Below are 22,052 nucleotides of genomic sequence, written 5' to 3'. Positions count from 1 at the left end.
AGCATCAATACTCTTTCTGTCCTACTTCTTTAAGTTCCACTTTGGCTTCCATACAGTGCCACAAGGAATACCATGGCTTGCATGATTCTGATCTTTGTGGGTATAGACGTTTCGTGGCATTTGAGTATCTTTTCCAAAGCTTTCCTGGCTGCTGTACTGAGTGCTAATTTGCAACGCATTTATTGTCTGCTTTTTTCTTTACAGTTGATGGTTGATTCTAAAGGCAGAGGTTTTCCATCACTTCTATATTTTCATTGTCAGTTCTAAAGCTGGTTGTTCTACCTACTGTCATTAGTTTGGTCTGAAAAACTGACATGACTATTTTTCACACTTACGATTGTTGCAGCAACCCCCTAGTCATGTGATCAAAATTCCAACACTTGGCAACTGGCATATATTTATGTGATCACCTTTTGCAACTTTCTGACAAGCAAAATCAATGGGGAAGCCAGATTCACTTAAGAACCATGTTACTATCTTAACAACTTGCACTTACCAACTGTGGCAAGATAGGTTGCAAAATGGGATAACACTCCCTTAACTGTCTTGCTTAGCAATAGGAATTGTGAGCTCAATTGTGATCATAAATTGAAGACTACCTGTAGTCAATGATAAAATACATAGGGAGAATCATGTTAATTCCCCTCCAGGGGACAGCACCTGGCTAAACTGGGATCATCTTGAAAGGCCGAGTCAAACCTGGTTACTACTCAGATGGGAAACCTTTAGGGTACACCAGAGCTGTAGAACAACTCACCAGTGTCTCATTTTACCCCACCCTGACCTTGTTCAAGAGAGTTTTTAAATACTACAGGCCTTGGGCTAATCCTGGTGCAGGATCCTTCTCAGTTATAAGGCTCTTTATAGAAGCTGTGGTTGTATTTTTTGGGATGTATTTTTGAATTGTTTTGATATTGTGACAGAATCAGTCAGTTTTACGTATTTACTAAATAAATCAGGCTGGAAGTCAAAAACATCCTGAGAAAAGCCATAGTGAACCACTTTCATATTCCTGCCAAAGAAACTGTACAGCCAGGATGTTACCAGGAATCGGCCCAATTTGGAGACAGATAACTTATCTTACCTTAAAATAAAAAGTAATCAACTTAAAACAAGCTTGTTACCACCACCATTCCCTGGCTATCTTTTAAGATTCCCTCAGCCAACAGCAATTCCCTGGCCAAAAATAAGTTGCATTAGAGAGCAAATTATTTTTTATTCCCATATATTTTTATTCCCACATATTAGCTTTTAATTTTCTATATGATCACTATGCTGTTCTTTCTCAGGATATTCGTAATTTAGAATCAATTTAAATATCGTCCAACGCCTAAAATATTTGGCTGGAAAGACATCCCCCCCCCCCCACATACAGATTTCTAACGGGGCTCACACAAAAGGAACATAGACTCCTTTTTGCTTCTTTAGAGCGGTTGTACAAATCCCTTCCCCCCCCCCCTTCAAATCCGTGGCCCATTAAATTATGACTGCACAGAGGCGGCACCGCTGCAAGGGGGCTTGGTGCAATAGGTACCCCAACGCCCCCTCTTTTCCATTTCAGGGAAGATCCAATAGGGAGCGCCGGGGGGGGGGGGGAGAGGCCCTGCTTGCCTGCCTCCTACTACCTTCGGGCTCTGAGACCCCGAGAAAGACCGGAGCGACAATTCCGCTTTTGAATGGAGGAGGCCTCGACTAGGCTGCTGACGTAGTCTCCGCCCATTGGACCGCCGGCGCTATGACATCACCGCTGGAGAAAGCGGCCAGGGAGGGGAGGCCGGACCAATTTGATCTGTTTGAGCAGTTGGAAGCCGGAGGGGAAGGCAGGCAGGGCAGGGTATGGAGCTGCGCGAACCGAGGGGCCCCTCAGCTGTTGCGCCGGCGACCAGAGCAGCGCCGTCTCGATCCTCCTCTGCAGGTACAGCGCCTGGCGGGACGGGAATGGACTGACTGACTGATTGACGGGCGGGCGGCATAGCCCGAGCGACAAGGGGGGCGTGTGCTGGAGAAGCATGGCGAGGCAAGTAGCCTCGCCCCGGCGGCTGGGAACGATGGGGCTTTTCGTCCTTCACCTCCAGAAGCAAAAGGAGAAAGGCGGAGGGGAGAGGGCTGCCTCTGCCTCCGGCTGCTCGCGGGAACCCGGCGCGGAAGGGAAAGGCTCTGAATTTTGCAAGACCCCTCCCCACCCTCCCATCCCCTTTGAACCTGGCCTCCCTCCTCCCAAGGAGGGAGATGGAGGGCTAGGCTGGGCTGAAACAGAGAGGAGAAAGAGCGGGGTGGGGTGTGGAGGGGGCTCGCCCGCCTGCCTTTCCAGGAGATCTCTCCGGTCGGGAGACGAGGCGTGCAAATTGTAAAAGCCGCTCCTTCCCAATCGGCGGCAGGCGCCTGGGCTCTGGCAGCGGGGCCGCTTCGCCCTCTCGCCGGGAGTGTCTTGTCAGCGTCCCTTTGATGGCCCTTCCCCTCCCCCCCATCCCAGTCCCAGAGAGGGAGGGAGGGTAGGAAAGGGAGGGTGGCCGAGAGAGACGGCTAGTAGTGGGGGAACAGACGGGAAGGGCACCCGGACTCGCGGCGCTTTGTTTTGCATTCGGGCACCGCTGCTGGGAAAAGCGGCGGCTGTTCCTCTTGTTCGGGTCGCTTTTGCAAAAAAAAAAAAAAACACACACACACACACAAAAAAAAAAAAAACCAAGCGTGGGAGCCCTTCCAGGTAGCGTTGGGCTCCTTTTTGTTTCGGGAAACGGCAGCTGTTCTATTGTCTCCAGACCCGTGGGGGGGAGGGGAGGGGGCGGAGGGGGGAGGACGACGACCAAAAAAACAAACAAAAAAAAGCAATAAATCTTGTCTTTCTTAAGATCCCGTGATTTGGATGGAGCGGCTCTCCATTATGGTTCGTCGCCGGGTGCGCGTTGTGTTGGTTGTGTGTGTGTGTAAAGCTGAGAGCCAAGTGCGATCCTCGGGGGAAGAGTTGACGCCCTTGAAGAAGTCGATCCCGGGATTTGCCCAGAGGTGGAAATACACTTGGAGAGAGAGGGTCGTTTGTTAAGCCCCCCCCCCCCTTATGATCTCTTAATGGCCAGAGGGGGCCGGGTGGGGGGGTAGGAAAAAAAAAAGAGCCGCTGTGCTGACGGGCGGACGCGAAGGGGGAGTGGGGGCTTCTGCCTTGTGTGGATCCAAGGAGGGGAAGGAGATTGTTCCTTCCGGATGATAGCCCGATGCCTCTTTGGAAAAGGAGGTCAGGTTTAAAAGGGAGAAAACAGCCTTGAGGGGAATGCGCTCAAGGGAAAGCTGTGGTCTGGCTCTGACATTTCCTGAGCTTTTTTTTTTTTTCCCTCCCTGTCTCCAGTAGAAAAAGGCAGTGAGCGGCGTGAAGGATTAACTGCGGCCAAACGTTGGAGACGGGGTAGCGCTATCAGCCCCTATATAAAATCAACAAAAAGTCCATTGAATCAACTAAACACCTATTAGAGCAGCAGTTGAGAGGTCTGTCTCTCTCTCGTTTGCTTGTTCTTTGCAACTTGCACTGCAACCCCTTCCCCACCCAACCCCCTTCGTTTATTTTCCTTTTTTTAACATGCTCGGATTGCAGCCCTCTTGATTGTTTCAAGGTGCCCGGTGAACAAGGATTTCTGCCTCTCTGGTCCACGGTATTGAAATTCTCTTCCAAATGGTATTGAAATTGCAGCTTCACAAAGAGCTCTGAATTGGAATTCCTGACAAAAGGAACGAGGCTAGGGTTTCACTCTTCTTCCCTTTGCTTTGCTTAAATTTCAAGTGGCTTTGCCAAGTTCTCTGTGAGTGGCTCTGTTGTGCAGCTTCTTTCGATCCATTCCAGCAAGAAACAAGGATAAACTTGTCTCCTTAACCAGAGCTTAAAAGTTTTTGAGGCTGGTTCCAAGAGGATCTTTCCTAGCTCTTAGAAACTAAGGCAGCATGCTTAGTTTGCAAGGCACTATATGCGATCTATGCCGGAAAAGGGATGCTCTTTTCAGTGTGCTGGCAGGGTTTGGCAGATACTTAGGCCAGTAATACCGGGATATAATGATTTATCTGGGCTTCTTCTGGCATGCACACACATGTACAACCCACGCATGTGGTCAAAGAGAATGCTAATGAATGATTTAAATATTAAGTGGGTTGTTGTCTCACTTTACCAGTGAACTGTATATTCTTGCTCTCTAAATAGTTGGGAGTTATGGAATGGTTAAAACTTCTTTAATGCATAACAATTAAGAACTTAATATAACTGCATTATGTTTTCTCAAAGTTTTGCTGATATGTAGTCTGGGTACATGTTATGCTTACACAGAAGTAAAGTCCACTGAGGCTAGTAGCATTATTCTATGGAATGTGTGCTGCTTGCTGGAATTTTGGCTGAATTACTTCCTCAGTTTAATATCTGGAAACTTAGTTGTTTCTTGAAAGGAACAGACAGTTAAAGTTTTACAAAACTACAACAAGCTTGTGAATTTTGAGAACTCTTCATGAAGGAAATTGCTTAGAATGGGTGGAAGAACCATGACTGATTTTGGAGCCACATCTCAAAATTACCATATTGTACCCAAAAGGAACAGGATCCTAAATTTAGAATGTTCCCTTTGTAAAAATGGAAGTTTGAAAAGAAAAAGTCATTGTTTGTTACGTAAATTATTTGGGAGAACAGAAGTAGTATTTCCTTTAGGTAAATATTATAAGTTTGTTCCTCCTTGGCAACACTGATGCTATTGTTTTCTAGTATTTAAGAAGTTAATATTTAGTAGGACTTAATTACAATAGTTACAGTAAGGTAGCAAGAGTTCCTAGTCTAAAAATCTGGAACATTCATCTGTGCTAATTCTGGCCACTTCTTTTGGAATTCATAGCTCTAATAATTGTATGAAGTAGTTGAGAATAAAGTCTTCTTCAGCAACAGAGGAAACTGGTCTTTCAACTTAAGTCATTTATACTTGTGAAGCTTTTTCTTTCCTCTAGCAACTTGGGTAGAAGTAAGGCCTTTAAAGCAATTTAGATAATGGGTTTGAATCCCAACATGTTTGTGGCTAGAGCTTCCAGTAGGTAATAAGAATTCAAACAAATTGTTTAAAAGAAGCTTAGCTACCCCTCAGGGTGAAAAGCAATCTTGGAGACTACCTGTGTGGCTTCTGTTCTAAGTGGTGGTTTTTGCATAGGTTACTGAAAATAGCTGTGCAAAAATTATCTAGGTAAATAAGGACTGAATTGATGCTGATACCCAATTTCTCCCTGTGCAGAGTCCTGAGGAGCAATAGATTTGTTTATCTCCTCAAAAAAGTTATATTAAGCAGAAACAATCAATGATAGAACCAACACAACAGCAACGTGTTAGCTTACAGCAGGGGTGTCAAACTCGATTTCATTGAGAGCTGCATCAGGGTTGTGTTTGATCTCAGAGGGGTGGGGTGGGCGTGGCCAAGGTGGCCAGCTCGACATCACTGATGTCAGGGGCGCCTGTGGTGGTGCCCATGATACTCTACCAGAGAAAACAGGCTCCCAAGCTCTATTTTTGGCTGCAAAAGCCTCCTACAACTATGCCAGTGAAAAGGGAGCTCAAGAGGGCCCTGTGTGGCCCTCCCAAGCTCCATTTTCACTGGCAGAGGCACCACAGGCCAGTCCTTGGCTGTTTCCAGGACAGACCCACGGGCCAGATCTACGCATCCAGTGGGCTGGATCCAGCCCCCAAGCCTTGAGTTTGACACCCCTGGCTTACAGGTACTGATTTCATGCATCTGTGATTTGTAAAGCTGTTTGCTTAAACCATTATAATTATATGAATTCATACAATATGATAAGTAGTTAGGCACTATAGTGATTAGATTCATGTAACACCATATGCCAAGGTGAATAAACTTGCATTATGATGTAGCATGATAGGTGGACTCAATATATCTTACAAACACACACATATACTTTTTGTGTCTCTTTCATATAAACACAATATCTTCTAGGAAGAACACAATCCTTTTGTGTTGTGACTCTCTAGACTGCTGTTAAAAAGTGCCCATGGTTGGATATAAGTATAGCTGTGAATTGGAGTTTTCTTACCAGCTGGTTTATACAGCATGCCATGCTAAACTGTGGTTTGTGTGTTTTTAACTCAGTGTGGTATATAAATCCAGCCAGCACGGTTTATGAATCACGATGCACATTGTAATGTCTTGGGTAAAGCCAGTGATGGTTTCTTAAAACATTATTAAGCAAGCTACCGCACAGGGGCCTATGAACTTGGCCTCTATCTGGTACAAGACTTTCTAAAGTAGGTGTAAGGGAAGTGGATGTATTCCCATCTTTTTCAAAGCAGTGGAATCTTTTCCCTTCTCACCCTGTTTTCCCAGCTCTTCTTTGTACTTACTTGTGCTTCTTTTGATTTAAAAAATGCTGTCTTTGATCAGGCCAACGCTTTGCTGTTAGGCATGGTATGAAAATAAATCTAATCCTAAATGAGGCTAATTTAATTTGGAAACCCTCAGCTTTGACTCCTTTCAAACAATTCCACCAAAGCCAAACTTGTCTTCATGGCTGACTTTTGTCTAGGGTTGGCTGGCCAAGCAGCCTTTTCTACAATGGAGTTACCCTCCCTAGGAAAACTTGGTGAAGAGGGCTAAATTAAATACTGATGTTGGTTTATTGCATGTGCATAATGAACAATGGGCAATTGCTCTCCAGGAGAGGCAGTAAATCCTAGGTTGCTCTTGATTGTTTTCAACTGAACTAGAGCTGTGAGTCCTGCTATAGCAATTTTTTGTGCCCTGGGGGGGTTGGTCACTTCGAATGGCTCTGCTGACAGCAGCACTTTGCTGAGTAACACGTTCTGTAGTTCATTACTGGTGTAATATCAGAATCATTTGAATTGTTATCAAAAGTCAACAATCCCCTTCGCTGCTTGCTCTGTCCAAGCAAATGTTGCCATTCTACTGGTATTGACTAGAGAAGTTTTGACTGAGGCTCCTTAGTTCCTGCCAAAACCTGCCCTAAGCTAGTTTTGACATCAATATATAGAAACAAATTTTCTGCAGGAAAGTTCTGATGATTCTTTATGCGTGGGACCAAATCTTGCACTGGGATAGAAGGTGTATTCTGAGCGCTTTTTCAGCTCTCAGTCTAACGTATAGCCCAGGGATTTTCCAGTGATCTCCCACCCAAACATGCTGAGTTTTCTTAAGATCACCCGAGGCCACCAAGGCAGAGGTGAAATCTACTTACTTTCCCTACCCATTTGGAAGTGCGTGCACCAAGTACGATTTTGGACCCTCTGCGCATATGTAAAGCCTTCTGCGCATGCGCAGTTAAAACCAGGAAGTAACGACGTCCGGGCGGAGCCTCGTTCTGCCACCGCTACCGGTTCTCCGAACCACCCGCCACTACCAGTTCGCCCGAACCGGTATGAACCAGTAGCATTTCACCCACCAAGGTGCTGCCACCCACTTTGTCCTGTTCTGGGGCAGATAAAACCATGGTGGAACAATGACATGCAAATTGCTTTTATATCTCTGCAAGAAATAAAACCCTGCATGGACATATCCATAAATCAAACTTTGAAACATTAGAAGCTTTCCTTTTCTGGACCACAATGTAGAGGTTTGTATTTAGGTGGAATAGATCATTGGTCACCAACTGGTGGTCCGTGGACCACTGGTGGTCCGCGAGAAAATTTTGGTGGTCCGCAGAAAAATTATTTGCATTTTTAATATTGCACTAAATCAGGGGTCCTCACACTATGGCCTCTGGCTGGATACATGCAATGAATGTTTGTATTGCTGCAGAGAGTCTCCTCCTTTGGAGTCTTTTTGTGCGGGTTGGAGGGGGGCAGAAATTCTGACTTGGGGTCTGCTTTAGCCTCCTGGTGTGGGGCCTTGGGCATAGGCTCGAGAGAAGTACCACTGGTGGCGAAGAGCCGGATGGCCTTGTTCCAGTGGGACTGCATCATGGCCTGAAATTGGCCGACCATCTCAGCCCACTGAGCCTTCAGGTGCCGTACCTGGCCTTGCACTCCTGCAGGTCTTCCCATCTGCTTGGAAAGCCTATGCTCATAGTCCTCAGTGAGGTGCTTCTGCTGAGCCTCCTTCTCTGTCAGATCCAATTTGAACTGATCCAGCTGTTTTACCTTCTCATGGTGGCTGCTTAGCTCTAACAACTGCTTCCTGTTGGGGCTCTAAGGAGCCCAGGCTGGCAGGCTATAGGAGTGGCTGGGAGGAGAGGGGCGAGTAGAGGCCATCGAGGCACCCCTCAATGTGAGTGACATCGAGTTGACCATGCCCACCCAGTCACATGACCACCTAGCCACCCACCCACACACATACACACCCATCTGGTCATTACGCAGATCATATTAATGGTCCGCAGGATTTAAAATTATGAATTTAGTGGTCCCTGACATCTGAAAGGTTAGTGACGACTGGAATAGATAACACCAGGTTCATTCATTCTACCTACTACTGAATACTAGTATAGATAGATAAAACTTAAGGTTTGTGTCCTGATAAATTTACAGGATTAATATCGTTCATGGATTCTTTACTGGGATATTATAGTGTTGACTGCAAGAACACTTATGTGAATTTGTGTACTAGTTATTGGGTTAAGGTTAAGGACAGTTTAGGTTTTATAATTAAATATAGTGATGAGGGAAAAAAGTGCATCTTTCAATTTTTTAAGGCTAAAATTTTGTTCTGGTTTGAATAAGCTCAAGGTTGCTGCACTAGATGATTAGAAAAAAAATATTTTATAGAAAGAACAGTTGGGGGAGCATGGATGGAAAAACTGGCATTTTAGGATTATAGCTCTTATAAACCCCAACCAACATGAACAGTGTTAGGTGAATTGTTAAGTCCATACCATCTATAAAGCTTCCTTCCTAAATGGAAATTTACATCCTGAAGGTATTTTATTGTATTCCTGATGTATAACAATCAGAATATTTTAAAACTGCCTGGATGGAGAAACCAGTAATAAATGCAACCATGTCTTGCATTGTGGTGAGGTTTAATTGGATTTTGACTATTCATCCTCAATAAAGGGAAATCACTTTTTTCAGGACCTTCAAAGTGGAACTAGTCTTCCACATGTGAATAGAGGTAGAAAACAGTTTCAATATAATTAAAACATTTGTAACCGATGAATTGGATCATGGTTCTGCTGAACTGTGACAAGAGATGGCTAGTTTTGCTGCAGAGAAAGGGATAGTTTTAACATTCACTGCTTGGCAGCTTTTCCCCTTAGTTCTCCCAATAACCCATCAGGGAACTTTGTTTGCAGAGTTTGTCTCTTTGAAATTCTAGCCTGTAGTAGTACTTGGTGAAGTTCTTGTTGCCATCTTCATTTCAGCTCCTCATGAAGAGGGTATTTCATACCTATTCTGGTCCTCTGGTCTTTTCTGTCTTCTGAAGAGGATTCCTGAGGGACAAGCTAGTTTAAATTTAGTGTTGGAAGATGGGTGTAACTAGTCCGGGTATTTTTTTTTTCAACTAGTCCAGCAAGAATTCTAATCAAAGGGTAGGTTTCATGATCCAGGCCTTAACCTACAAATTAAAGAAATATTGGGCTTTGAAAAGAGAAGAAAGTACAGTAGTAAAATCTCTATCAATAGAAAAAGATTCATTGGCTCACTTAGGACGAAACTAGATATTAACAATCCTGCCACAAGCTAAAAACTACTCCTACTTAAATTATGGGTACCAAAGAGAAAAGGGAGGCCTATTATAAGAATATTCTGGAATTGGCAGCATATGTTAAAAGAGACAAGAGAAAGGACATTGTTAACCCCTCTGTCTGCCGTTTTTAGAAGATTGTTTGAAGGGTTGTGACCAAATAAGGTTTAATCTGTGTTCTGCTAACTGATCAAAGCTCAGCTCTAATAACCTTTTCATCCCACAGAGTGCTGCCTTGTGATCCAACGTGTTCCTCCCAGGCCCTTCTAGTCATGCATTCAGTTGCTGAATTACAGCAAACATGTAGCAAAGTTAATTTCTAATGGAAAAAGTCTGGCCTAAGAGGAGGTAAACCCATCGCTAAGGTTGTTTACTTAAACAGCAAAGATTAGATAGATATGCTTTCTTGTGAACAGGATGAGACACATGTACCTACTGTATTATTGAAAATCTACTTCTATTGATAGGTTTATTTATATTTTTTATAAATAACTCAAAACGGTGAGCATACCTAATAGTTCTTCCTCCTATTTTCCCTATAACAATCACCCTGTTAAATGGGTTGGGCTGAAAGAGAGTGACTTGCCCAAGAACAGCCAACTGGCTTTCATGCCTAAAACGGGACTAGAACTCACAGGCTCCTGGTTTCTAGGTGAGCAATATGGGAGGGGATGAGATTAATAGTCCCATTGCTGTTTACTTGCCATTTCACATCTGCTTGCCTGTGTGTGTGTGTGTGTGTACCCAGTCTGCATTATTTCCCAGAAGTCAAAGAGGAGAAGCTGCGTACAGGTTAACATTCCTCCTTGCAGGTCAGTAGGAAACAGCTGTCAGGAAGATCCAGGAATCGTAGTGAGCCCCTCAACTGAGGTACAGAGTTTAGTGGCTTCCTGATGACATGGTCCTCATTGTGGTACAGATGTAGTTTTGTGCTCCCCTCCTGGTGGGAGGAAACAGAAGAACTAATACCGGGTGTAGTCATCCTAACTAAGAATTCTCTTTTTTCTGAGAAAGTTTAAAGTGAGGGAAAATCCAGTACCTGGGCTTCTTATGCCCTTCATTTATATGGATAAACACAGAGGGCTGCGCTTATCTTCCAGGAACCTTTTATTCTGTAGAGAATGTGGTTTCCTGCAAAGATACATTTTAGGGCACTGAATATGAATTTGCTGGTCATGATTGGGAGAATAATGTTGCAGTTTTCATGAATGTGAATATATAGCATAATGAAGGTGATAAGGTTTTATTCCAGTGCTAGTTCCTCAGTTAATTTTAAATAGGACTGTCTGCCAAAGATAGAGCCACACTTTGTATGCAAGGTGAGTACGCCCAGCCTCAGGCCCTCAACATGAGTCTATAATGTAGGAATGTTTTGTGGCCAAATGTGACCGTTGCCAGGATTCCCTGGTAGCTTGTTCATTGCCATGGCTCAGATGTTTATTTTGGCTACAAGTAGGACCTTTGTTTGCAATGAGCACTTCAGTGTCTAAACATGGCTCCTCCAAAAGTGGTTTGATAGTACACTAAAAGAATAATTTAGTATGTTAAGACTGAAGATGAAGAAATAAAGAAAATGCGATTTCAGTGTAATTGAAAAAGTGAGGGTGTGAAGTATTTGGTTCCAAAAGAATATTCTGATATGATCACTGATGAAAGGTAGACAAAATTCATATTTTGAGTGTCTGCTGAACAATATAAGGATCGTCTTATGTTTCTGTAAGGTGATTCTTCTGGAAGCAATTTTTGCTAATTCTTTTGGATTGTTTGGGCACATTCCAGAGAGAGAGAGAGGGAGAGGGAGAGGGGGAGAGAGAGAGAGAGAGAGAGAGAGAGAGAGAGAGAGAGAGAGAGAGAGAGAGAGAGAACAGCTGCCGCCCAAAGCCAATGGTCAGAGGAAATCAGCTGGAGAGGTGGGTTCCCATGATCACATCCTTGTGAGCTTCCCAGGGGCATCTGGTTGCCAACTGTGGGAAACAGGATATTGAGCTCAAAGGGTCTCTGATAACTGTGGTGGTGTGTTTCAGTTCCCAAGTTAGTTTTTATGCAGTAGCATAAAAGCTCCATATTTCACTCATATGTGGACCATATTTTTCAAGCCAATCTTCTGTAAAATAAAACAGCATATTTCAAACGATCTGCAGCATTCCTCATGTTGCAGCTAGGCTATCCAGGTAGTCCTCAACTTACAACAGTTTGTTTAGTGACTGTTCGAAGTTACAACAGTACTGAAAAAAGTGACATGACCATTTTTCACACTTATTGATGCAGCACCCCACACACACACAATCATGTGATCAAAATTCAGATGCTTGCAGTGTCCCAGTGATCACCTTCTGTGACCTTCTGACAAGCAAAGTCAATGAGGAAGCCAGATTCACTTAACAACTGTGTTACTAACGTAAGAACTGCAGTGATTCACTTAGCAACTGTGGCAAGAAAGGTCGTAAAATGGGGCAAAATTTCCCAATGCCAGTATTGCCTTTCCTAAGGCTCTTAGATCATAGCCATTCTTATACACTCTATCCCACTCCTTTCCTCCATCAAGCCATGTGTGCTGGGTGAATATTCAAATGCAATCAAGGCTTGTTTTCCCGTTCTGGGAGAGATTACAGGGCTAGCTAGCATAATTTTTGCTTTGAGTAACTAATTTGATCCTCTGTGTGGTTGATCTAGTTTGAGCCATATCTTGTCACTTAAGGCGAGAACTCACAATCTCCCAGTTTCTAGCCTGGTGTGCCTCAAACACTATACCAAACAGGTTCTCCTGCTTTCCATTACAATAACTTAAAAATATTGTTGTGATCATTGTATCACACTTATCAAAAGCATTATGCAAGTATTATGCATGTATGTATCCTGTTTGTTTTTTCCCCATCATCATCTACAAGTCACATGGGTTCCAAAAAGTTGTTATACGTAAATTTCTATCTTACTATCAAGAATAGCAGAATGTTTTAAACCATTTACTAATCAGTTACAGCCACCTAAAAAATTGTATCACTTGTACAGTGGAGCACCAAAGCTGGTAAAACACACTATTATGACTTAAATATGAATCGGAAAGGATTTTTAGTCTCTATTATACCAATAAAAAATCTACTTATTGATTAGTGATAAAACCCTTATTGGAAAGACATGGGCTCATCGCCTTGAAACAATATTCTGAATTTAGATAACAACCCTGAGCATTCTCCTTCTCCTCTATATAGTTTAGCTTTCCCCAACCTGCCCCTTTCCAGATGTCCTGGACTACAACTCCCAGAATCATCAGTGCCTGTCTTGAGGATTTGGGGATTCATAGTCCAAGATATCTGGCAAGGGCTGGGTTGGGGAAAGCTAATATAGTAAATGCCTTGGCTACTTCTGAACTGATGCATATGTGCTGCATGATCCAGTGATTTGACTTGCTCTATATCTAGATTTATGTTGCTGGGGGATTCTCTTTTGAAGAATCACCTGAGGTTGAATTGGGAAATGCTGCCTCAGCAGAAGGCCCTAGACAGTCTGTCTTTTTTATAGCTATCTCTCTCCTGCTGCCAACTCACTCTTAAAGGGCAGATTATAATGGTGAGTGTGAATGCGCTGGATCCATCCCAACCTGATATGTATGCATATTCTTTGCCTTTATTGACTTTTAATGGGTAAGAGCGAAGCTACTGCAGGCCATTAAAAAGCTCCATTTGGCTTCTCCTGAGCTTATGTCTAAGAAAGCAATCAATTCTGAGAAATGTCTTTCAACCTTGCATATAAGAGGCTGCACCCACTATTACTCCCTGCTTCTCTGCATTGGAAAATCTCGATTACATCATGTTTTTAGCTGGCCAGCAGAAAGATCTGCATTGAAAACGAAATGGCAGTAATAACAATGGCTTGCTAGCTTTCATGATGAGAGCCGGTTGGCTGGAGTTGTCTCTAATTAATGAGAATTAGAATAGATAATAGAAAGAAGTAAATACAGATAGTCCTTGACTTATGACCACAGTTGGGACCAGAATTTCCATCACTGAGCAATGTGACTATAAAGCCCGACATACAACCACATTGCTTGGTGTTGGCACTCCCCATTGACACAAAAACTGTGGGTGGCTAAGGAAAGACACACCCCAAACTAGGTCACTCTGGCTTTTTTCCTTCCCAGCTCAGGTAAAGTAAGGAACTGCCTCTGCTTCAGCTCACCCTATCCACCTCCCTCTCTCTCCCATCTCTGCCCTTTTCTGCATGGCAGAAAGTGCCAGCTGTCCCAGGAAACCTCAGCCAGCCCATCCCAGTCCCAGCCATAGTAGCCTCGCCACCCTGCACTCTGAGGCCTGTGCTGACCTGTGCTCTGCCATCCCAACTGACCTCTGTCTTCTTGCTTCTATTGTTGACGAGGTGTGCCACTTTGCAAGAGAGCTGCTAGCTTAGGAGGCCATCCGCCTGGTCTCATTGGGAAACCTTGGGAAGAAAGCCTCACGCAGCCAGCAGCTGCCTCCCAGAAGGCTCAGGCCAGACCAGGCATGCTTGGCCAGCAGCAGGAGAAAGAAGAGGGCAGAGGGCAGCTAGGGAGGCAGGGGCTGCGAATGCAGAGGGTGAAGAGGGCATAGATAGGGTAAGATAGGCATGTGGGGAGTTGAAGTGTCTCTGTGGTTGTAAGTACAGGTAGGCTGCCAGCACAAATTTTGATTATGTGACTGTGGGGGGCCCTGCAATGGCCATAGCTTTGGAGACTGGTCGTAAGTCGCTTCAGCACCACTGTAATTATGAATAGTCATTGAAAGAATGGTCATAAGTGGAGGACTACCTATAACAATGTTTCTCAACCTTGACAATTTGAAGATACTTGGACTTCAACTTCCAGAATTCCCTAGCCAGCTATGTTATGCTATGTTGGCTGGGGAATTCTGGGAGCTGAAGTCCACACAATTTCAAATGGCTAAGGTTGAGGAAACACTGACCTATAGCGATGAGAGTCGATCCTTCTTTCAAAATAGGACCAGAGATTGACAGCTGCTGGGAAAGAAGAAAAGGTTGTTGTGTTATTTTTGATTCTTCCTGCCTAGTGGCTACTTGGTCCAAAATTCATATGAAGTAGCAGGGTTCCAGCTGTATTTTTAGGCAAGATCAGAATTTCTATTACAGAAAGCCAGGGCATGTACTGTATACAAAAGCACTACTGACCAGAGAAATCAACGCCTCTGTTTTAGTTAACTTGCACCAACACTGCTTCTTTAAGAAGGCCATATAATAGATACGGACTAGGATTACAATTCCTTGAAGGCCAGAATTCCTTACAACTTCACAGTATAGCTTCTCCTCTGTTGAGTTAAGATGGCATTGAACATGACAACAGTGGACTGAAATTGTAAAAAAAAAAAAAAAAAAATCATTAGTTTTCAATATATTTTTCCTCGTAGCATCCCAGCATGCCTGGTGCTTTCATTGCTATGTTAACCGGAACAAAAATGCCATTGTTGAAGCATGAATAGTGGAAATTGTTCAGCTAGGTCAAGCAAAGGAGCATTTTTTTTCTCCCCAATGGCCATCTAACGCTGCCCAATGATGTGTGATCAAGCATGATCGATAGATCAGAGGCTAATCAAACTACTTTAGAGACATGACGGGAACCAGAACAAGTTGTAAACTGTCTCCTAAATATTAGAAGGCATTTTTCATAGCAAGACTGGGGGTACGACTAAAACAAAAATCTGGTTCCTTAGCTTAGTAAATTCTGTGACGGGGAACTTGAATCCTTCCACTGTATAGTATTAATAAAGAGTATTATGACCTCAGCTATATATATTCTGATGTGTCGAGACTGCCAGGGATTTGCGTCAGTAAAGTTAAATTCTGGAACCTCCAAATACTAAGCAAACAACACACACTAGGATGTTCCATGTCTAAATGTTGCTTACTTTGCATGATTTATTCTGACTGGCACAAAAGAACAGTTCTTTCTCAAGCTCTGTTCCCCAATGACTGGGGAAACCTGTCCCATTGCCAGGCCTAATTTCTGAGGCCGTGCCAAGTATTAGACTTTTATTGAATAAGCCCAGCCCTCCTCCTATAACAGGTAGAAGCTTGGATTTTAAGTGAAGCAACAGCACAAAATACGTTCTGCCAGTAGATATCTTGTGAACAGTTACATAGAATCCTATTTGCCCTGGGGAAAGTATGCATCACGTATGACAGCTCATGCTGCAGAGGGTGTCCATCCTAGTCTGCAACTTCTTAACAGGACTTGTTTTTCTCAGCTGAGAAGAAAACTTTTAAAATTGAATTCCAACTTTTAAATTTACTTTCATGCCTATTCTGTTTTGAATTTCTCTTCTCCCATGGTTCACAGCAGGTGGCAAGCAAACTTGGTTGATCTTGGAAAAATTAAATACCATTGGTTATATCTAGCTAGTATTTAGATGGAAGGCTGGATTGGGAAATTTAAAAAATAAATTGAACGAAAGCAATGATGGAACTGATTTACATGTGTTACTGTTGTTAAGATGACTGCATGTCGTAAGATGTTGAGTTCTACTCAAGACACTTTACTTTTAACCTTTCCCCTTTTATTTTCTTCCATTTATGTCTGATTCTCTGCAGTTTTCTTAGCAAGAGTTTTCAGACTGCCTCTTTCCTGGGGCCAAAAAAAAGTAACTGGCCCAAAGTTACCCAGCTGGTTTTATATCCAAAGCAGGACTAGAATTCACCGTCTCCTAGTTTCTAGCCTAATTGCCTTAGTCCTTGCACCAAACTGCCTCTTACCCTAAGTCAATACAAATTTTAAATGGTTTTGTGATTTTTAATGGAAATGAAAACATGTTTTGATTTCCACTTTCCCCCACTGGCATACCTTTTTATTTAGTCTCCGATCATAAAAGCAATGCATTTATGCAGATTCTGCATAATGCAGATTCTGAAGCTGGCACATTACAGTGACCATTACAATGTGACTGAACGAGTGACTTTCAATGGTCAATCTTTTTGCTCTCAAGCTTTGTTAAGGAGACAGAACCCTCTGAACAGTTCAGAATAATTAGCAAGTTCCAGAGTACCATTTCTTGCTCTTCAGGGCTACTCCTAAAGTAGTAATGTGGGGCATGTTCAGGTAATACACACATGGCCAATTTGACGAAATGACAACCACAGGCAGGCTAAATCACTTGGGAGGAAATGGCAGTGTATCTTCCACAGATGTGGGATGTTCACCTATTGTGTGTGTCACTTTCAGAGCAGCATACCTGATCAAAACAGGGATTAAGCAGGATTTACATCTAACAGGGAGGTTAGAAGTGACTAACATGAGTGATCTTACTTGTATTCTGACACAATTTGGCTAACCTGTTTCAGGCATTCTTTCAGGATTGAAAAAAGATGTGATTTGGATGGGCACAGATGGAAACTTTTATCTCACTTAAGTCTGGCTCTGGCTACACCAAAGTGGGTTTTATTTATTTACAAGATTTGTACAGGTATCCTTACGTATCAACTGCAATTGGGACTGGCAATTCTGTCGCTAAGCAATGTGATCGTAAAGTAAAACGCCACTCGCCTGACATGACAACCCAGCTTACAACGCCAGTTTCACTTGTGGTTGTGAATCAAATCACCTATGTTTGTTAAGCACAATGTCACGTGACCTTGCTACTTCCTGCCAGCTTCTTCATTGACTTTGCTTGTCAGAAGCTGTCTGTGAAAGTTGCAGATGGTGATCATGTGACTATAAGACGGCTGCAGGTTTGAGGACAGGTCATAAATTTTCAGTTCCACTGTATTTTCAAATGGTTGCTGAACAAACAGCAAACAAGAATTATCTGGATGGCCATCCATTTAAAGCACAGCTCTGGGTGGCTCACAACAATAATAAAACTAAAAAACAATTAAAAAATGATTTTTTTAAAAAAGGTGCCTCATCCATCATCCTGGGATATGCCCCCAACAAGCCATGCACAGGCTCCCATTCCACTCTTTCCAAATGCTGGAGGAAGAGCCAGGTCTGTAAGGCCTAACAGAAGAACAAGTATGTGGAGATGCTACACAGATCCTAAATGCCACTAGATGATAGTATTTAATCTGGAAAGAAGGACCTGTGGAATGTAGTTCTGAACAAACTGGCAACACTGCTATTAATAAGCACAATGGAAGATAATGGTCAATCTTTGGTTAAATTTATTTATTTATTTATTTTATTTTGATTTATATGCTGCCCTTCTCCGGAGACTCAGGACGGCTTACAAGGCATTAAGCAATAGTCTTCATACTTTTGTATATTTTATACAAAGTCAGCTTATTGCCCCCACAAACTGAGTCCTCATTTTACCTACCTTAGAAAGGATGGAAGGCTGAGTCAACCTTGAGCCTGGTGAGAATTGAACTCGCAGTAATTGCAGGCAGCTGGAAGCTAAATACTACCTTTAACAGTAGCATTAGTCTGCTGCGCCACTCGGATATTGCTAGATATCCGTTTCAGACACTGATTATTTGACTTATTATGGAGTGTGCTTTGTATAATTACTTGCTGTACTTCATTTTCCCTGCCTTCTGAAATGAGGCTAGAAGAGTGGCATAATGTTGTTCATTAATCCACTTAGTTTATGGATTGACACTTGTTTTTATTTGCGCTCTTATCTTTAAGTGACGGTTCTCTTTTCAAATTAATTTAATCCCCAAATGCTAAGCTGCATCGGACCATTATTATCTGTTTATGGTTGCTACCATTTTTTTAAAAAAAAACAAAAAACATAGGATTGATTCTTGTCAATTGGACTGCCCATAATTGATGCCTTGCATGAACTGCTTAAATGGAACTGGAGATACTTGCTACAAGTGGAGTGATGGTTTGATCCACTACTTATAGCTTATTATAAGTAGTGGATCAAACCGTCACTCCACTTGTAGCAAGTATCTCCAGTTCCACTAACTGACTGAGGTCTAGGATGATTTCTCCATCAACTATGTATGCTTTTTCCATCTCTTGATGCAAGTCTATATTTGCTACCAGCAACATTTCTGTTCTGGAACTTATTGTTCTAGGGCAGGGCTGTCAAAGTACCGGCCCGCAGGCTGGATGTGTCATGTTCTGATCATGGCCACACCCATTTTAGCGAAGGGGGGAAAGTTTTGATACGCCACAGTGATGACACGAGGTTGACACCCCTGTTCTAGTCACCCATCCTTTTTAAAGACAGACTGATTGAATGGGAAGAGTACATATTTTTAAAAAAAAAAAATTACAAAATTTTAAACATTGAAGCAATTTTAAGAAGTTAGTATGTAGAATAAATCAAAGCTTTCCATGCAGTCTTAAGCCATCCTAAGAGAGTTTACATAATAAAAGGCTATATGAGCAGCACTAGGCATAGTATGTGGTGGAAATATTACCATAAATGATAACACTGGCATTATCCAATAGGAGCCCATGCTACCTAACTGATACACCTCTGTTGTAAGGTCAGGCCTATTAAAATATCTGTAAAACCACTTTACCCACAGAGCAAGGCAGAAGGAATATGTCTGAAAAACAGTATTTTGAATGTAACAATTTATGGCTAAAGGTACTGGCAAAATAGTTAATCTCAGTAGCAGCCAAATCTTTTTGAATAAGATTGCCTTTTAGACACAAAAATTGGGGAAATACTTAATCTGTGAGACAAACTTATTCTTTCAGGGGAAATTAGGTACTAAAAATGGAGAGGTTCACAAATGAATGAGCAGATGTGTACATTAGAGAGAGAAGAATAGGAAAGCATGTCTTAAGGATTCTTCAGCTCTCTTGTGAGCATACACCTCAGCTCTCCTTAGGACATAATGGGCATTTAAATCTGTATTTGCTCTCAGATTGCTATGCAGCATGCAAATCAGGGGTGAAATCCAGCAGGTTCTGACAAGTTCGAGAGAACCGGTAGCAGAAATTTTGAGCAGTTGGAGAACTGGTAACGGAAATCTTGAGTAATTTGGAGAACTGGCAAATACCACCTCTGGCTGGCCCCAGAGTGGGGTGGGAATGGAGATTTTGCAGTATCCTTCCCCTGCCACACCAACCAAGCCACGCCCACAGAACCGATAGTAAAAAAAAAATTGTTTTCACCACTGATGCAAATCCTATTTCCAAGTAAATAAGAAAGGAACAGATTTCCGCAAGAGAGGTGGTGAGTTAGTGTTTAATGCCCATGTTGAATCATGATTACAGAGTCTTCACTGCCACTGAGATCTTAAACTGCAGTCCTGTAGTCTTATTCACATTGTAAAGCATAATCAGCCAGGGATCCCTTTTTTAGGGAAGGATTTCTGAAAAAAAAAAAAATCTCTATCTCTAGTACAGGTAGTCCTTGATTACAACCATTTGTTTACTGGCTGTTCGAAGTTACAACAGCCCTAAAAAAAAGTAATTTACAACCCGTTTTTCCACACTGATGACCATTGCAGCATCCCCATGTTCACGTGATCAAAATTTGGACACTTTGCAACTGGCATGTATTTATGATGGTTACAGTGTCCCGGGGTCATTTGATCCCCTTTTGGGACCTTCTGACAAAGCAAACTCTATGGGCCAGTCTGATTCAATTAATTACTAACGTAACAACTGCAGTGGTTCACGTAACAACTATGGCAAGAAAAATGGTAAAACGGGGCAAAACTCACTTAAATTTTGGGCTCAATTGTGGTTGTAGGTTGAGGAGTATCTGTCCACAGGAGAGAGAACAGCGGCCTTGTAAGAATGTTCAGCTATCAATCTTCCAAAATAGTCTTGCCAATGATAAAAATGAAAGATTAGGGAAGCAAGAAATTGCTTCTCATATAGTTTCGAAAATGAAGTTGGCATTTCTTTTCTTCAGCTGTGTTGTAACATTTCTCTCTTTTTAAAGTTTTAGGCTTGGAATATTAGAAGGCCAAAAGAAGTTTGAGGACTTCCTGAGGGACTACAGAAATATTCTTTGATCTACGTGTGATCGAAGTTCACACTTCTCACAAAAATGCCTATATTGAAGCAGCTAGTGACAAACTCTGCTAATCCTAAACGCCGGTCTCGGGCTGATCTGACAACTGAGATGATCAGCGCTCCTCTTGGCGATTTCCGTCACACCATGCATGTGGGTCGGGCTGGGGACGCCTTTGGAGATACCTCCTTCCTCACTAGCAAGGGTGGGGAGGGAGAACAGGAAGCTACGGAGGAGACCGGTTCCTTCTCGAAGCCTGGCCTGCTCTCACGGAGGTTTCGCAGCAGCAAGCGGTCTCATTCTGTGACACGTGGTGACCGGAGGGACATGCTGGGCTCTCTGAGGGATTCAGCGATTTTTGTGAAGAATGCAGTATCCCTACCGCAACTCACGGAGAAGGAAGCAGATAAGAGTGGCAGGAAGCAGCTACCTAAGAGCCTCTCCTCCAGCCCTGTGAAGAAAGGCCCCGAGGAGAATATCCTCGAAGAGAAACACACAAATGGTGCTGCTGAAGTCCTCAACTCCAAACCCTACAGTCCTGGCTTGGAAGAGCGTGATTTTGGGGATGTGACTGATTTGCCTTTAGTCATCCCCAAGGACAGCTACGGCATGAAGCATGCCGAGTCCATCCTTTCTTTCCATATTGATCTGGGACCTTCCATGTTAGGGGACGTCTTGAGCATTATGGATAAGGACTTGTGGGAACAAGAGGACTCTGGTTATCATGGAGCGGAGGATCCCCAAAGGGAAACTGGCTCCACAGAGACATCAGCAGCCCGGTGGTTTAGCCACGAAAGCAAACTTGTCTTGGATTCTGTGATTCAAAATGATGGCCACCGAGTAGTCACTTACAGTCCTGGATCGGCTCGCAGCGTCACCAGTCGTACGACAATAGACAGCAGTTCGGTCTCCAGCTGTGTGTCCATGGGGGAGGAACAGCGAAGCTTAGCCTCTAAAGGACCCAGCCACAGCCTTCCGAGTAATGGGAGGCATAACCTTGTGAAACAGCCAGAGAAAGAGTTCTCTTTCATGGATGAGGAAGATGATGAGATAAGAGTATAAAAAAGCCGTATACTCCCTTTGAGTTGAAGGAGAAAATGCAGTTGAATCTGGAATAAACAGCACGATACGAAGAGAAAAAAAAAAGTGTTAAATGCTTTTGCCAGCCTTCTTAGGCTGCAGATTTCATCATTATTTTCTTAAACAGGCTGCTGGAAAGTTGTTGGGTTTTTTTCTTCCCCATTTGGGGTTATCGCAAGGGTCAAGCTGGAAATCACATATAAATGGTGTTCTGTATATTTTAAATAATTTATTCCTATGTTCATAGGGATGCCTAAAGTAGGTTGCTAGGAGATATTTGGAAAAAAATGTTTCCAAGCAGAAATCTGACATATTCAAACTTTTTTTGAAAAGGGTAGCTCTTGGTTAACTTATCTACTTGCCTGTTTAAAGCAATACAGAGCTGAATATTAGGACAAAGCTCAAAAGC

At 42.9% G+C, this 22,052-nt stretch overlaps 1 protein-coding gene across 2 annotated transcripts; it reads left to right on the top strand.

Annotated features, from left to right (window-relative positions):
* The first annotated feature begins 1,636 nt into the window (after positions 1-1,636).
* Positions 1,637-21,709, top strand: CDC42EP4 (CDC42 effector protein 4). Of its 2 annotated transcripts, none has more exons than XM_034412729.3 (2): positions 1,637-1,915; positions 20,492-21,709. In XM_034412729.3, the coding sequence occupies exon 2, from the start codon at positions 20,600-20,602 to the stop codon at positions 21,623-21,625; it is 1,026 nt and encodes a 341-aa protein (XP_034268620.2). In that variant the 5' UTR covers positions 1,637-1,915; positions 20,492-20,599; the 3' UTR covers positions 21,626-21,709. The 2 variants fall into 2 exon arrangements, with proteins under 2 accessions (XP_034268620.2, XP_034268621.2); XM_034412730.3 differs by having other exon boundaries at positions 1,796-2,017.
* Positions 21,710-22,052: the final 343 nt, after the last annotated feature.

Source organism: Pantherophis guttatus, chromosome 2, assembly GCF_059756535.1.
Source record: "Pantherophis guttatus breed Tessera chromosome 2, ASM5975653v1, whole genome shotgun sequence".
NCBI lineage: Eukaryota > Metazoa > Chordata > Lepidosauria > Squamata > Colubridae > Pantherophis > Pantherophis guttatus.
This window is presented reverse-complemented; position numbering and strand designations above follow the sequence as displayed.